This window comes from Syngnathus typhle, linkage group LG21, assembly GCF_033458585.1.
Source record: "Syngnathus typhle isolate RoL2023-S1 ecotype Sweden linkage group LG21, RoL_Styp_1.0, whole genome shotgun sequence".
Taxonomy (NCBI): Eukaryota; Metazoa; Chordata; class Actinopteri; order Syngnathiformes; family Syngnathidae; genus Syngnathus; species Syngnathus typhle.
Genome location: NC_083758.1, coordinates 5,228,536 through 5,243,909, shown reverse-complemented (window position 1 = coordinate 5,243,909; position 15,374 = coordinate 5,228,536). Strand labels below are relative to the sequence as shown.

Sequence of the window (15,374 nt, the reverse complement as noted above, 5' to 3'; positions counted from 1 at the left end):
TGCAGTTTGAGTCATGCAAGAGAAACAAAACTCTTCTTTAGAAAATAATCCACAGATACTTACCAAAAAAAAAGATATATATGGATAAACTCGCGTTTTTAGATTTATAATCATTATCTTTAGCATAAGAAAAACAATCGCACTGTTTTTTACACCTGTGTTCATTTATTCGCGTTCCTACTTCCGGCATTTGGGATACCCTGCAGTGTTCCACTATTTCCGCAAGGTGGCAGCACATTACATTGAACCCTATTGAGAGGGTGTTAAAAGGAACCAGAATTTTTCCGTAAGAATTTAGTCAGACTTCAAATTAAATTAATTCTCTTGCAGTGTTCCATCATTTCCGCAAGATGGCAGCACGTTACATTGACCCCTATTGAGAGGGTGTTAAAAGGAACCAGAATTTTTCCAGTAAGAATTTGCGTAGTAAGATTTCAAATTAAATTAATTCTCTTGCAGTGTTCCACTATTTCCGCAAGATGGCAGTACATTACATTGAACCCTATTGAGAGGCTGTAAAAAGGGCCAGAATTTTTCCGCAAGAACTTGCCTCGTAAGACTTCAAATTAAATTCATTCTCTTGCAGTGTTCCATTATTTCCGCAAGGTGGCAGCACATTACATTGAACCCTATTGAGAGGGTGTAAAAAGGGACCAGAATTTTTCAGTGAAAATTTGCGTAGTTAGACTTCAAATTTAATTAATTCTGGGAGTCGCTGATGTTTTCATTCATCAGAATTGTTTTTATTAACAATTTTAATTGGAAATAAAATAAATATATTTGAGTATATCACTGGATAATGAGGAAACGTGTTAAAATGCACACAGACCTTTTGTTCCAAAGGTGTAAATCAACCACAAGGATTCGAAAAACAGTCAAGATGGATTTTCACCAGTTTATTAGAAAACAACCACATAAAACAAACAGTATCTGGGACAAGAGACATGATCAACATTCAGTGTGACGAACAGAGGTTTCTGTAAAGTGCCAAACACAAAGGGGAGAAAAAACTTTTAATAATCTGTAAATACTCTATCTCTAAATATAGACAAATATCACATGGAAAACTAGAATTTCAACACACCAACATAGAAAACATTTAAAAAAGTTTTAAATGTGCATTGATAGTGATGGCATGGCCTGATGAGAGAAAATAAAAAGTAGTATGATCAGTAGTTTATCTGTAACCTTTGCCTCCTTAAAAAGTGTTTGTACACACTGTGCAAATTTCATTTAAAAAAATAAAATAAAATCCCCTTCACCCATCTAATACATTCTAATGCCAATCACTCTGATTTGTGATGAAGGCACATAACAGAGGACTTGATCTTGATGGCGCCAAGATGTCGTTAAAAAAATCGTTCCAGTTCCGGTTGTGTCGTTTCGAAATGACACGTACGACTTTGGTAGCCTTTTCTGCTTTCGAAGCTCACTTTGGACAAAAGAATCTCAGACCGTCGCGACTGCTGCATGTGTAAAAATGTAAACATTAGAAGTAACTGTTAGGTAGTCTAAAGACGAACCGTCGATTATTCCACCACAAAGACGAGACATAAAAAACGTCGATTTTTGGATGAAAAGTCTGGAATATGCGCCAAAAAAAAAAAGGTGTCCAAACTACAGCCCGAGGGCCGCGTAATAAAACTTTTGGACACCCCTGCTATGAAATAAAATTGCAGTAGACTTGATTCAATAAGGGTTAGTTTGAAAGGAGCAGAAACAAGTGCAGATTTTTTTTTTCTAATTCACCAGCCTGCTGGTAAAGGCCCTTCCCATCAGGTCTTCTGCCTTCTCCGACAGTTCATTTCGAAATAAGGGTCTTCGCGCTTGCCTCTGTACTGAGGGATCTTCCTGCTGGTGCCATGCTCCGGTTTCGCGATGACATCCGGGGTGGTCTTCGGAGGGGCCGAGACGGCTTTGATGGTGTTTGTCAAAGCGGAGTTTTTTTGGCCTGCCTTCTGGGTTGTGGTGGTTTCTTTCTGGTTGACTTTGGTGTTGGCCAGGGCACCGTTGCCCCCAGGGTGTCGCCAAGGGGCAGCGGGACCTCGTTGGAAGGGGCCGGAGTCCTTGGTCGAGGCCGGCACCTTGGTTTTGGCTGCGGTGTCTTTAACGGGGAGAGGTGAGGCAGGTTCTGGAGTAGCTGGGGAGGCCGAGCGAGCTTGCAGAACGGGCGTGGCCGTATTACGCGCTGCCGCCCGGACCCTCCTCGCTGTCTCGAGACGGAGGCGTGAGGCGGGGGAGCCGGGGCGGCGCTGTGCGAGGCGGGTGCGCTGGCCGGTGCCAGTCGGGGGTCGGGCATCTTTCGGGGCGGTGGCAGGGCGTGGCGCGGCGATGGGACTGGACGGTTTGGGGCATTTGGAAGAAGGCTCGGGGCAGACCGGACTCCTCGGCTGAGAGGCGGGGATGCGAGTGGGCGGTCGAAGCCTCGGTCTGGATGCAGCGTACGGGTCTGCTTGGGGCGTCAAAGCTCTACGCTGGACCTGCACTGGACTGGGGGACTGCTTGGAGCTGCCCACAGGTGTGCTGGGCGAAGAAGAAGAGGAGGAGGAAGAGGACGAAGAGGAGACTTTGGTGGAGACAGGCAAAGGCAGCTGGGTGGGCTTCCTCGGGGCGGGCGACGTTAACTGGAGGTTCTTCTTTGGCACCGCGCCAGCCCCTTTCCTGGCCAGTGTGGGCGTGCAGGCAGGCGACGCGGCGTAGGAGCGACACGTCTGACCCGCGGCTGGCAGGGAGGTCTTGCAGACCGAGCCTGAGGAGGAGGAGGAGGACGAGGAAGAGGAGGAGGACGACGAGGAGATAAGGTCGTCGACAGCCGCCAGGGGGTCCATCTCAGGAGGCGGCGCCGTATTGCCGTGGTGACCTCCCAAACCTGGCGGGCCCTTCTGAAAGGCCAGGATCTTCTGCTCCAAGGTGGTGAACTGCAGCACGCGCAGCGGGTCGTACTTGCTGAGGAAGCCATGCAGCGTGTCCCAGCCGCCCCCGACGCGCACCATCACGTGTTTGCCGTGAAGCATCTGAGGACAACAACAAGTTTCGGCTTCAATGTCGACCAATCGTGAAGAAACACTTTGGCTCATGATGTAATGGGACTAACGCCGTGGGTCATCCGTTGGAAGATAACGAGCTTACCTGCAGCGCTTTAAAGTGGCGCTTAACATGTAAACAGCACTTTGGGACATAGAATTAATATATTTATTTAAACTACTTTTTTTTTTTAAAATCAACCTTTATGTGCAATCAATACATTTTGATTGACTCACCTCTGCCTCATTCTTTTAAAAATTTGTCTTTACGCTAATCGCATGGCTAAAACATATAGCTAACATAAACAGCAATTGAAATTATTTAGGCATTAATTATAGTCGCCTACTTTGCAACATTATTATTTTACAAAGCCGAAACACCGACAATAGAGAAAGCGATGCAGAAAACAAGGCTTACGGGTTTCGGGGTAGTAATTCACTCAGGGAGTATCGAATTTCGGATTGGAACAACGAGATCCTTCTCAATACACACTGTGTCCCTTTGAGAGTTTGGATTACCGATGTGGAGTAGCCGACAACTCTCACCCGAATAAAGATGGTCTTGTCCCCAAGTCGGTAGCGACCTTCTGACAGGTACTCAATGGACACCCTGTTGGAGCAGTTGCAGCAAGGCGGGTCGTCGGCGCCGTGTTCCTGAAAAAGGGACAATGGGGCACAGTGAGGAGGGTTGATTTTGTGGAATTCACCACAATTAGAATCATGGTTCAAAAAATAAATAAACGGCAGACGGCTTGAAGGCAACACGTGGAGATCTTCATTATTGTCTCCGAGCTACGTATGTTTTGGATTCCACTTCACTTATTCTTAGAGTCATAAAATGAGACAGGAAACCAACCCAGATGGCCGAAAAAAAAAAAATCTGTGCATTTATTTAATGCCACGTGCAGGAGCGAGTCAGAGTGCCTGCGGACGCGGTCACATGGCCAGCTACGGTGCGTCATGCCGCTTACGGCGGACCGGTCAAGCGGCAGGGCCGGCCGGACACCATCTTGGTTGACATCATGGAGGCGGGGGGCACGTGGATGTTACAGATGAATTTAGAGCTCACGTGTGACCCAAAATATCCATTTTGGAATATATTTAAGACTCACCCCTGACTGGTAAAGGCCGCCATGTTGGCAGCACACGCTGAAGGTCTGGACGGCCGGCGGCGGCTCCTCGGTCAGGAGGAGGGTTTCCTCCAGCTCAATCTCCTTCTCCAGTTTGACCAGCACAGGAGGTTCCACGCCGTACCTGCCGAGTTTTTGCGTTGGATTCTTTCTCGCAATGTGTGATGGAAAACAAAATTGACCTACTTGGAGACGATGCGTCCAATTTGCAGCAGGCAGAGGCAGACCTGCCTGGGCTCCTTATGCAGCACTGTTAAAAAAAAAAAAAAAAAATGGTGACTATGAGGAAATAACACGAGGCAGCAGCTGTCCTCTCGGCGCTTGTTTCGACAACATCCGGGACGACAGAGGTGCAACGCTTGAAAACGTGACATGGAAGTTAATGATTCCCCGAAGGGAGGATGCTTGGGTGAATCATGCAGAAGGGAACACAACTTTAGAGCAGAGAGCTGAAATGTACGGATATTAATAAAACCGCTCGCAGGCTGGCTTGCTTTTGCTTGTGTGATTCGATTTGGGAGACTTGATCACGACGAATTTAAATTTAAAATTTAAAAAAAAAGTACTCGCAGGCTAAGAAAACAGGCCGTAATCGGATTTGAGAATAAAATAAACCTTTTGTTCCGCAAAGCCTAATTTAGTTCCATAACAGAAGAAAATCCCTTTGACAATTATGCAAAGCGGGATTAGAAAAGTTCGGCGGTGTCAACCCACCGAGCCCCTCGGACTCAAAGAGGTACGTCTCGTCCACGCCGATGCGCCGACACCAGGACAGGAAGTTGGCAGTGTTGTCGCGAGCGAAAAAGGAACCCGGAGAGGCGTCAAGCTTACAGGCAACCTTCTGCGTTGGAAAAAGCTATTGGAATAAAAAACAAAAAATCAGATCATGAAGCTCAAATGAAATAATTTTGAGCTCCGATTTGATTGCTCACCTTGCCGAGTGCAGACGGGCAACTCTGGGCGATTTTATTCTGCAGGGCGCCGATGAGTTTGCAGAGCTTGACGCCGTTGTTGAGTTCCTCCATGAAGAACTCGGCCCTCACCTCCTCTTCTGTAAAAGTCAATCAGTTGTCTGCGTTTAAAAATATATGGGACCTGCCACCGAATTCTAATGTGGGACAAAATCCACAATAGGCACAAAGTGACAAAGATTGACCCACTTTTTTTTTTTTAGTAAAAAAAAAAAAAAACACCAGTTTTGATTTCCTCCTTGCGAAATTATAATCGATTGGGCACGAAAAGGAAATCAAACGTACCCAGCATGCCCGTGAGCCAGATGGCGAGATCCTCCTGCATGGGTACCAAGGTGGCTTCGTGCCGAACGGCCAGCCACTGGTCGTACTGGAAGACGTCGGTGAGGCCGGGCCCGCGGCCGTGCCGCTGCGCCAACGGGCTGCGGGGACTCCTCGGGCTCAGGACGGGGGCGTCGAACCTCTCGCCAAACCATACCTAGAAGCATTATTATGGATTTATCAAAAACCCTTCGAAACATTCTTTCATTGTTTACAAGCTCGGGAAATCGCTAGCAGATGTCCATGGAGATGACTCATTCGGACAGATGTTACGCAATTTATTACGAGGCGGTCACGCCCCTCCACGCACACCCCACGGCGATAATCTCGATGTCCATTACATGCCAATATTACATTCCTTCCATTGTTATTGTGTTGAAAACAAGGCAGGGTCTCGTGCGGAACAGGAAGGCGAACAGAGACGGAATTATTTGAAAATATTTTCTACGCTATTACTAAAATGAATGTCGAACGTTTTCACAACAGACTAAATTCAAATTTATTTATACAATTAGCAGTCTACTGCGGGCAACGGACTAATTTCCTCGAATAAATTTGTTGTCTGATTTTATTCGGTTACAAACAAAACAAAAAAAATAGTCCCTGTAGGCAACACGTGAGGAGAACAGCTGGAGCAAACGCCTCGGGAATGACCTTTCCACCCGAGCGCAGCACGCGCAGAGAAAGACGCACAAACTCGTGCGCGCACACACCTGATGTTCTGAAAATGTGACCTTGGATCAAAAGAGCCGAATCGACCCAGCTGGACAAACGCGAGTTATGTAACAAAACTCAACTGGGAGTTTTTTCTTTTTTTACATACGACTAATTATGTAAAAAAAACAATGTACAAGTACTTAATTCCAATTTACATTGCGAGCAGATTAGCGCTCCCCGATTAGCCAGTTCACCATTTTCTTAAATCGCCTTTTTTTTCCCCCCGAACGGAGGAATGTCTGCCGATAATCCGCCGACTAAATGCAACCTTACAGCCGAGAATTAAATGAGTACATTAGATCCCCCCCCCCCCTCATGGAGTTGAGCCGATGCTCTTAACTTGATCCACTTATACCCGCAAGCCTCCTGCGATTGTAATAGGGTCAAAGGTAAAGGCGACCCGAAACAATTCGATATTTAATGAAAGCAGAAAGACCGATCGATGTCTTGATCCGTGTTGTCTATTACATAACTTGCACGTGAGACTTCAACTGGCAGATGTTGGCTTTTAATGATGCGTTCAGGGACTTTTTTTTTTCAGCCCGAGCGAATGCGCTGCGTGACGCAACCGGAAACTCGATTGCAGAGTCGTTGCAGTCGATTATGGATCAATATCAGCCCTCGGGGTCTCTTGGATAAGAGTTAATCAATACATCTGATTTAGGGCTCCTTTATTTTTGGTTGATGCTGTGATTGATGAAAAGACAATGATCGCCTGCCACCAAAAAAAAATAATAATAATAATAAAAAAAAAAAAGGGGTTTAGTTGGCTGCAAAATACGCCGCAATGCAAAAAACGTAACTTGACACTTTTGTTGTTTGGGATCTTCACGTGGTTGACATTGCTTACTGGGAGGGGAAGGAGGAAAAACTTTGGATTGCATTCCAGCCGCCCCTCCCGAAAATGTGCTAAAGACACTCCTCGGGGTCCCGAGAGCGGAACGCCAGACACGTGTGACGAGAACGAGACGTGCCGTGACAGAGGTGGGCTTGCTTCAGTTGCTGGGTGAGAGACAGATGTCGAGATTTTTTTGAACGTTATCAAAATAACTAGGGAGCTGCTGCTGACGTCATGAAAACAAAACCTGGCTTGAAGATGGGTGGTGCTCAAAAAGGAGCAGCGATGCTTTTTTTTTTTTGGTGGTGGTGTTTTCCATCTAACCTGAATTAATTCATGAACTTACCTGGATGCCAGTCTGGACAGCCATGACTGCAATCACAGATGATTCACTTCTTCATTCTGTGGGAATATGAGCAAAGAATTTAACTTTTGGGTAAAAAAAAAAAAAATTAACAATAGCATTCTTTCTGACGTTGATTGGTATCGGCAGCCTTCGCGAGTATCCGATACCTTAAAATAAGTTTCTATCGGCTTGATATCGACTTAAAAGTGCGACTAGAAATACATGACAGTTAGTTAATGCACCATCAAAGTTCTTCAGTAGTAAAATCAAACTCTATTGATAAATTCCCTTCTTTCTGATTGGCAAAATTAATTCAAAATCAAAATAGCCTTAGGTTAAACGTCTTCCCGGATTGCCTTTTGTTAGCGTAACAAAAGGTCCCACTGTAGTTTAGCCATCACGGCTTCCTGGCCTCAAATTTCTTCTTCGAACAATTCTCTTTTTGTTATTTTCTAAGACTCCAAATTGGGTCAGCGAGAAATCCCGTTCGTTTTGATACCTGCCGAGTCAAACCGAGCGACCATGATTGTCGTTATTGATCGATAACGAGCAGAAATGATTGTTTTCGTTTCCACGGCATAAAAAGTGACTCTCACGAGGAAGTGACGTGGTTAGCGCGAGTGCTCCTCTCTTGCCCTTTCCCACACAGGATGTGAAGGATTACCCTCGACTCAACTGTCCCTTCGGGTGTGCGTATGTGTGAGAGCGTGTTTGTCAAAAAGGGGGGGGGGGGGGGAGGAAAGCAATCACAGCATGGAGATCCTAATAACATTGATAATTTGGTCAACACAGCTGAGGCAATAGTCCAACCTCCCCCTTCGCCCCCCCCCCTCCACCACCACACACATCCCTCTCCAAATATGACCTCATATAACCGTCGCTATGGCACATGACTGATGTTGTCATGCAGAAAGATTTCCAAAAGAGTGCATTCCAAGAAAAGATGAGCTCACTCACCTTAATGGAATAAAAAAGAAAAAAAAATGACCACGTGAGAGTCTTCTCAATGCAAAAAGCACATTTCCCTCTCAGCTAGGATGCGTTAGCAAGCCGGTTAGAGTGGAGGCGCACGAGTGAGTGGCGACGGAGAGCGAAGGGATGACAATAAGGGAGGGAGGGAGGGATGGATGGGAGCAGGAGGAGGTGCTCTCTCTGACTGATGAAGTGCCGACGCTTGGTGAAACCAGGACTACCCCTTCAACCCCCCCCCTGAAAAAAAAAAATCCTGTCACAGCAGGACACTCACAAAGCTTCCATTGTTTCCTTTGCACCCCCCGACGACTCCCCCCCCTCCCCCGTGCACCAACTACTTCCACCACCAACTCCCCAAACAGGCTGAAATGAAATATTTCAAAAAAAAGTTCATTGAGAATTTCAACACTATTCAAGCATTGTGTTGAAATGTCACCGTTGTGCCAAAGAGCTGAAGAACGGTGACATTTAGAATCTCAGATGGAAAGGAACAATCCGGGCCCTCGGAACAACACGGCAAATGTTCGTCACTGTGCAAATGGACTGGCGCGACTTCCCACAGATGTCAACAAAAGGGCGAGATGGACGGAGGAGGAGGCGGCAAACAGAACTTGTGTTGTGGTAGTGATGAACTTGGGAGTGGCCCTCAACTCTTCCACGCAAATTCCAAAATGGTTACCAGGAAAGGAAAAAAATAGCCATCATCATTTTTTTTTTCTCTCAATTCTACTCACGGACAAACTAGTTCTTCATTCCTCGCCTCATTTGATGTGTGTGGATTGAGCTGTTCCGAATCCAGGGATTAACGGACGCACAGAAACCTCGGGATACAAAGATCGGATTTCGGTCGAGCGACCTGCACTTCTTGTTACGATGGAAATGACGCCTTTGTTTCAGGTCTAAGCCCCTCGAGAACCAACGATTGATATTCGAGTCCAAAGAACTCAGATTTCCAGATGTTCTTTTTTTTTTTCATTTTGAGAGTTCCAGAAGTCGATTAAAAAGGAAAGGAGCTCATTAGAGAGTCCTCGGGGTCTGAAATAAACAAGGATGATGGCGTGTGGAGGTGGGAGGGGGAGTAGACATCTGTCCGTCCGCCTCCCACGCAGGTTCCTCTTCTCTAGTCGCGGGCACTAATCAGTTAAGAGGATCAACGCTATTCCAGACAGCATCCACCTCCACGACGCAGCGTCATCACAACACAAACTCAGCACGTGGCGCACACACACACACACACGCAGCAGCTCGTGCCATTAAATGAAGGGCGCATTATGTAAGGAGTTAAAAGTAGAACGTTCCAGACGAGTGTCCTTTTTGATTTTACACCGCGCTGCCCTGGGAATGCCTGGGAGGGATTCCAAAGATGAGTAACAAATAAATCAAGAGTTGGCTCATGCGTAATTTCAAAAAAAAAAAAAAATTGTTGGGCCCATTTTTTGAACACTCCCAGGAAATGTCATGTTAGCTTTTTGGAAGTTCAACAAAAAAAAAAAAGATGTTTTGAACATGAACAGCCTTATATAATTATGAGTCACTTTGAAACAAAAAAAGGGGCAATGACCCGTTCAGCTCCGAGCACGCTACGACCTTCCTGCTGCGTGCGTTTGGACCTCAATTAGGTTTGTGGAGTTGAAAAATAATCAAACGATGGGTGGCCAGAACCGCATCTAAAAGAACCTCCCGCAACCTTCCCCTGGGTTCTGCCGGGCCCAAGAGAATACCAACTCCCCACTCGATCCAAGTCCTTCCTGCTGAGCCTTTTGTGTCTGGACTTAATTATCCTGTCACAGGAGTGTTTCATTTACAAGCCAGCTTCAATACAGAAGGGGCCCGGGTGATTTGAAAGGATGAGAGGGGGGGGGGGGGGGTAAATATGTACAAGCGCTACCACGTGAAGTGGAACCTCGAAGGTCAAACAATTCGATGAGGTCACTCGGTTGATAAGGCGGGCATTCTTTAAATTACAAACGGGCCTGTCTGGCAAGGCGCCCGGTCGGAGCCGTTACTGATGACCTTCTTCCCAAACATCCAAAACTAACGGCCATTACATCATCGCGGACTTCTCAGCAAATCAATTCCAACTAGCCGACCTCACAAGGCAATCTAAAGAGGCCTTGATGGGTTGTTACGACGATAGAAATACGATCGTTTGGGTCACCAAGGCAAAAACTTACTATGTAGGGCTCATTGTTAAGACTCCAAGGTAACCAAACGTAGCCTCCAAAAATACACAGAAGTATCCAAGACACGCCAATGTAGGTCTACGTATTCTAGGAATTACAAAATCCTTATTCAAGCCCCTCTTTCGGTGAAGGTCGGGCAAAACAGGGATGGAAATCAAACCCCCCCCCAACATGTGTAACATAAATGAAGGGTAATCTGCAATTTCATTATCGTCTCCATTGTGTCGGCCCATATGCGCCTGGTGTCGTTGAACTCATTAAGCTTGCTTTTGTCTCATCTGGGCTGGTCTTATGTGGGTCTCACAAGAATTGAACTAGCCTCAAATCCAAGGCCCGGAGCCAAAGATCGAGCAGATGGTGCCGATGAAGGCTGTCTTTGTACCATGTATTATTATTATTATTATTATTATTTTTTATGATGCAGATGGTGCCAATGAAGGCTGTCTTTGTACTATGTATTATTATTATTTTTTTTATTTCTGATGCATTAGCTCACAAAAAAGGAATACATAGTTTTAATCGTTTGTGAAACAATATACTTAATGACATTTGTAGCAAGATTTTAAATACAGATTCACAGTCACGTGACCGAGTGTGCACACTGCAAAGGGCGTATGCTGCACATCAAAATGACAAGTTCTTAAGTCTAAATTAAGCAGTATCGGTTACTAATACTTTTTTTTAGTCTCGCTCATCCCAAACATCCACGATCTTATCAGCAAGTGCAGCCTCCCACGTTAGATGGACTAGCAGTGATCCTCTTAACTATTTATTCCCATCTGCCAATCAAGGACAAAAAAAACGTGTGTCGAAACTTTACAAGTACTTTTAATATACCTCTAAAAGTACATTAAATGCAGGAAAGCGACTTGTAATTTGGTTCCTACACTAAAGTAGGAGATGTAAGTTTTAATACGATGCACCACGAGGCATTTTCACTATTGAAACCTTCTGATCGGTCTGCAAACTTTTCTCCAGCTTTCGTCACATTTTTCAAACAAAAACAACACTTACCAGCAGCGCAGTGTTGATGAGAGTTTTTCAGTTTGCATCAAATCGGCTTTTCCTTGTGGGAAACGTGGACGTCGTCAAGGGAGTCATTTTTGTACGTCAACTTGCCCTGTTGCGCTGCTGCTGTTCGAACCAGCCAATCAGAGCGCGCCTGCCTCTGGAGGGGGCGGGGTCTGGTTCACCTGCCATTAAAATCGTCCTTAGAGCGTTTTAATATGACAGAATTTGATTATTAGAAATCACAAAAAGGAATTACCATAAGAGACATTTAAGTTATACTTATCATGGGATGATCAAAAGTAGTTGAATGCTAAATGGAAGTGAATAAGTTTAGTAAAAAGGCGTCCCTGCGGTATTGTCCTAAATGATGGCCCACTTTATAATAAACAATAAGGAAAGTGAATAGTCTCGTGAGAAAGCTGGAGGAGTATTGAGTGGGCCGCACCCTTCCCATACAGGATAATAAATACTTTGTGAAAGAGTCCAGTCTCACACAAGCCCCTTTTGAAGCTCCAAGTAACTAGATATTTCTTTGTTGTAAAACATGTAAAGCGGTTTCTAAATAGTGTTGGTACACATACACGTGATGTCCCCATTTGCAAAAGCATCATGCCATGTGAATTATTTATTATTACAAAATGTTTCACCAAAACAAACTTAAATCTATTATTCAGTGTTTTTTCGTCTACATTGTTTCATACTCTCCGAGGTAAACAAGCAATAAAAAACTTTAAAATGACAAAAATATTATTTTTATTATAAATAAAAAAATTATAAAATACACTAGGAAATCTCAGGATATACTCAAAATGTATATTAGGATTATTTTTGTTTTAAAAAAATGTACAATGACTACCTCTGGATACAGCTGGCTCCAAACATTGTACTGAGGCGACACCTGGTGGTGGAAAATGGACTGCATCTCCACGCCGATATTTGACTGACATAAAAAGCAAGAATGGATACATTTTCATTGTTTGCAATATTTAAATGCAATCTAAATTATAAAACGCTGCATAACTTTAGCTGCACGAATCTGGCAAGCAAAAAAAAAAAAAACCCGAAAAAAAAGGAATATTGTATAAATGATGCTGAGTTTAACATGCAAAGTGGTATGTTGAAATATTAGTATTATTATTTTTTTTTTTTTGTGGGACATGGTGTATTGATATTGCACGGTTTTAATCCGGTCTCAGGCTTTATTTAACGAAAAGGTAAACATAGTTGATTGATAGATGTAATTTTCAAGACCGCCACAAGGCGGAGCCAGAATCCACTAGATAACTCCTCTGTATTCTCACTGTGCCCCAAAACTTTAAATTGAGGACTCCCGGGGGACGTGTAAGGACGTTACACGCAGTTAGCGTCCTACTGAGTTCTTTTGTTTGGTTGCTTGGCCTATACTTTGCCCCTTTTACGCCATATGCCATTAGTGGCCAGGCTGTCAAATCATATGATGTGTGACTGCACATAGCTGTGCTGCTTTCTTCATTATTCTATGGCAGTAATGTTTATTGACAGCAAAAAAAAAAGGAAAAATGCTTTCAATATGAGGACAAACATGCACAAATATTCCAAATTCTTTGAATGCACGATCATTGAAAAATTCATACTGTAAATGACATTTTTTACATATATAACATTGTATTACTTACAAGTCACATGGTGAGCTCCGATACAAAACTTCAATTTCCTTGCAGATATTATGTTGTATCTAAAAGTAGGTACAGTAAACACATTCGTTTCCTGTAAAGGGAGGAATCAAATTGACAAATTATAGACAAACAGTACAGTTCATTTAATGTTTTTTTCCACAGTGATAGATCAATGCAGCCAAATGATGTGTACAGTTCTATACATATGTCAGTTAGGAACTTGGGTTAACTAGTTGACCTACATCATGCTCAGACAGTCATGTCAACAAAGACCAAATGACGAAAAATATGTATGCTTAACTATCAAGTTAATCAAACGTAAGAACTCTGATCTGCGCTTCAAGTGTTTTATTATCTGATATTACACAAATTCACCTGCGTGCATATGTTACAGTACAATGAGCTAACGTTAGCCTGTAGCCTGTATTGCTAATACGTTAGTTGTTTGATTATAACTAACACAAACTTTCCATTCTGTTATTATTCCATTAATCCCGACAAGGCCGCCTTAACAAAATATCAACATTGATATTAAAAGACCCTGAAAAAATATCGAATAACTAGCATGTTATCTTGCATTGTAATGACATTAGCGTACATTATTATCTCGACTATTAACGTGATGTTTACCTCAACAAATAAATAAAAACGTTAGTCTTCGATTTTTTTTTAATGAATTGAATATAGTGACCATAATATTGATTTTATCACGAGTTAGCAGAGGGAAAGACTGTGGTACAAATAGCGTCAAGGCGAGACTACAACATTGTATTGCTACTAAACGGCGTTTCGAGGCGTTACTAACTATTCATCCATTACTAACATTAATACACTTGTAGATAACACTAGTTAGCAGCTAATAGGATTATCCCAATGTCCTCACAGCGGCTCGGTAGTATCCTCGTCAAGTTAGCTTGGGACGCTAAGCTACCATGCTAACTAGCTAACGGCGAACTCATGAGCTCCGAATTCGGTTGACGGGCGTGGGTTGTCCAAACGGGCGGCGGCCGAGGTGAACTCCGGTGCGCTCCGCTAAATAAAAAAAAGACGCGCAGCCGAAAGTGGCACGCAATTCAAACACATATTTCCCCACCGCATGCTTGTCAAATCTTCAAAATGGGGTCTGTTAACGTCCGTCTCCGCCATTTTGTGACAGTTTTTTTTTTTTTTTTTACATTGACTAAAGGGGGTACGCGTAATGGTTGAATGTAACCCTGTCAAGAAGATAACATTTGGCAGTTACACTCAAAAGGGGGTCGCGGGGTGGGGGGGTCAAGCAACGATGAAAGTTTTAGGAGGGTCACGAAGGTGCAAAACATAAGGTATACTTAATAACCAGTTGCTTTTGCAATAACGAAAATCAGTAGGCGATTTACATTGCAAAAACAGTGTTTGAAGAAGCAAAACAAAGTAATTGGAATTATGGAATATATTAGTTAATTAGACCGGAATTGCAAATATGACTTGGAAATAATTCTTCAAACAAAGAGCAAGCCTAAAAACACGGATACTTTTAAATGTGCGTTTTTACAACGCATAACATTACGGTATGGTTTAACCAATCTCGTTAACAAGCAATGCCTTTTAACTAGTTCTAAAGTTGAAGATGACGTCATAAACAAACCTCAGATTTATTCTTGGTTGCATGCATATTTTGGCCACATACCACAAGTTTTTTAATATATATCCCCCAAACAGTTTTAATTAGTCAAATACAACTATTAATTAATATTCCAGTGTTTATAGAGGTGATGACTTGCAACCTTTTCCATATCTTATCTGCTTTTGTCCTGTTTTCTTAAATTATGATGTCTTACGAGTGGGAAAAAAAACATTTGTTTAGAAGAATGCAATAACAACTGTACTGTATATTTACAAGTATGATACTTTTTGACACTGTTTAGCTTGAGTTTTTAAGGATTGGGATATCTACAAAGAATTTTTTTTTTTTTTCATAGATTCTGTTAGTGTCTTATCCTTTTCCCTTGTATGATGTGTACGAGTACAATATGTTTTGGGAGGTAGGGTAAAGTTTATCTGTAGTTTTCAATCTGAACCGAGGGTGTCTGACTGTAAAAATATTATAAAGTTAATTAGTGCTATACCCTACCCCCAAATATCTCCTGACCCGTTTCTTGTTTTTTTTTTAAAATCAGACAATTTGTCAGACGGTTTGTGCAAAAGAAAACAGTCTATTGTTCCAGCAG

At 43.3% G+C, this 15,374-nt stretch overlaps 1 protein-coding gene across 3 annotated transcripts; it reads right to left on the bottom strand.

Moving 5' to 3' along the window:
* Positions 1 to 870: 870 nt before the first annotated feature.
* gas2l3 (growth arrest-specific 2 like 3) lies at positions 871 to 14,319 on the bottom strand. Of its 3 annotated transcripts, XM_061268962.1 has the most exons (12): positions 14,261 to 14,319; positions 13,168 to 13,258; positions 12,369 to 12,452; positions 11,516 to 11,694; positions 7,347 to 7,402; positions 5,410 to 5,602; positions 5,086 to 5,204; positions 4,868 to 5,009; positions 4,340 to 4,403; positions 4,136 to 4,277; positions 3,570 to 3,677; positions 871 to 3,014 (listed from the first exon to the last, which is right to left on the bottom strand). In XM_061268962.1, the coding sequence occupies exons 5-12, from the start codon at positions 7,368 to 7,370 to the stop codon at positions 1,776 to 1,778; spliced, it is 2,031 nt and encodes a 676-aa protein (XP_061124946.1). In that variant the 5' UTR covers positions 7,371 to 7,402; positions 11,516 to 11,694; positions 12,369 to 12,452; positions 13,168 to 13,258; positions 14,261 to 14,319; the 3' UTR covers positions 871 to 1,775. The 3 variants fall into 3 exon arrangements, with proteins under 3 accessions (XP_061124946.1, XP_061124947.1, XP_061124945.1); XM_061268963.1 differs by lacking the exons at positions 11,516 to 11,694; positions 12,369 to 12,452; positions 13,168 to 13,258; positions 14,261 to 14,319 and adding an exon at positions 9,053 to 9,476; XM_061268961.1 differs by lacking the exons at positions 11,516 to 11,694; positions 12,369 to 12,452; positions 13,168 to 13,258; positions 14,261 to 14,319 and adding an exon at positions 8,304 to 8,492.
* Positions 14,320 to 15,374: the final 1,055 nt, after the last annotated feature.

Excerpts from the sequence above, each read along its gene's own strand:
- gas2l3 (XM_061268962.1), bottom strand. The coding sequence starts at position 7,370 with ATGGCTGTCCAGACTGGCATCCAG. Across the intron at positions 5,205-5,409 it reads CTGGCTCACGGGCATGCTGG|AAGAGGAGGTGAGGGCCGAG; the intron begins GTACGTTTGATT and ends TGACTTTTACAG. Across the intron at positions 4,404-4,867 it reads CTTTGAGTCCGAGGGGCTCG|TGCTGCATAAGGAGCCCAGG; the intron begins GTGGGTTGACAC and ends TTTTTTTAACAG.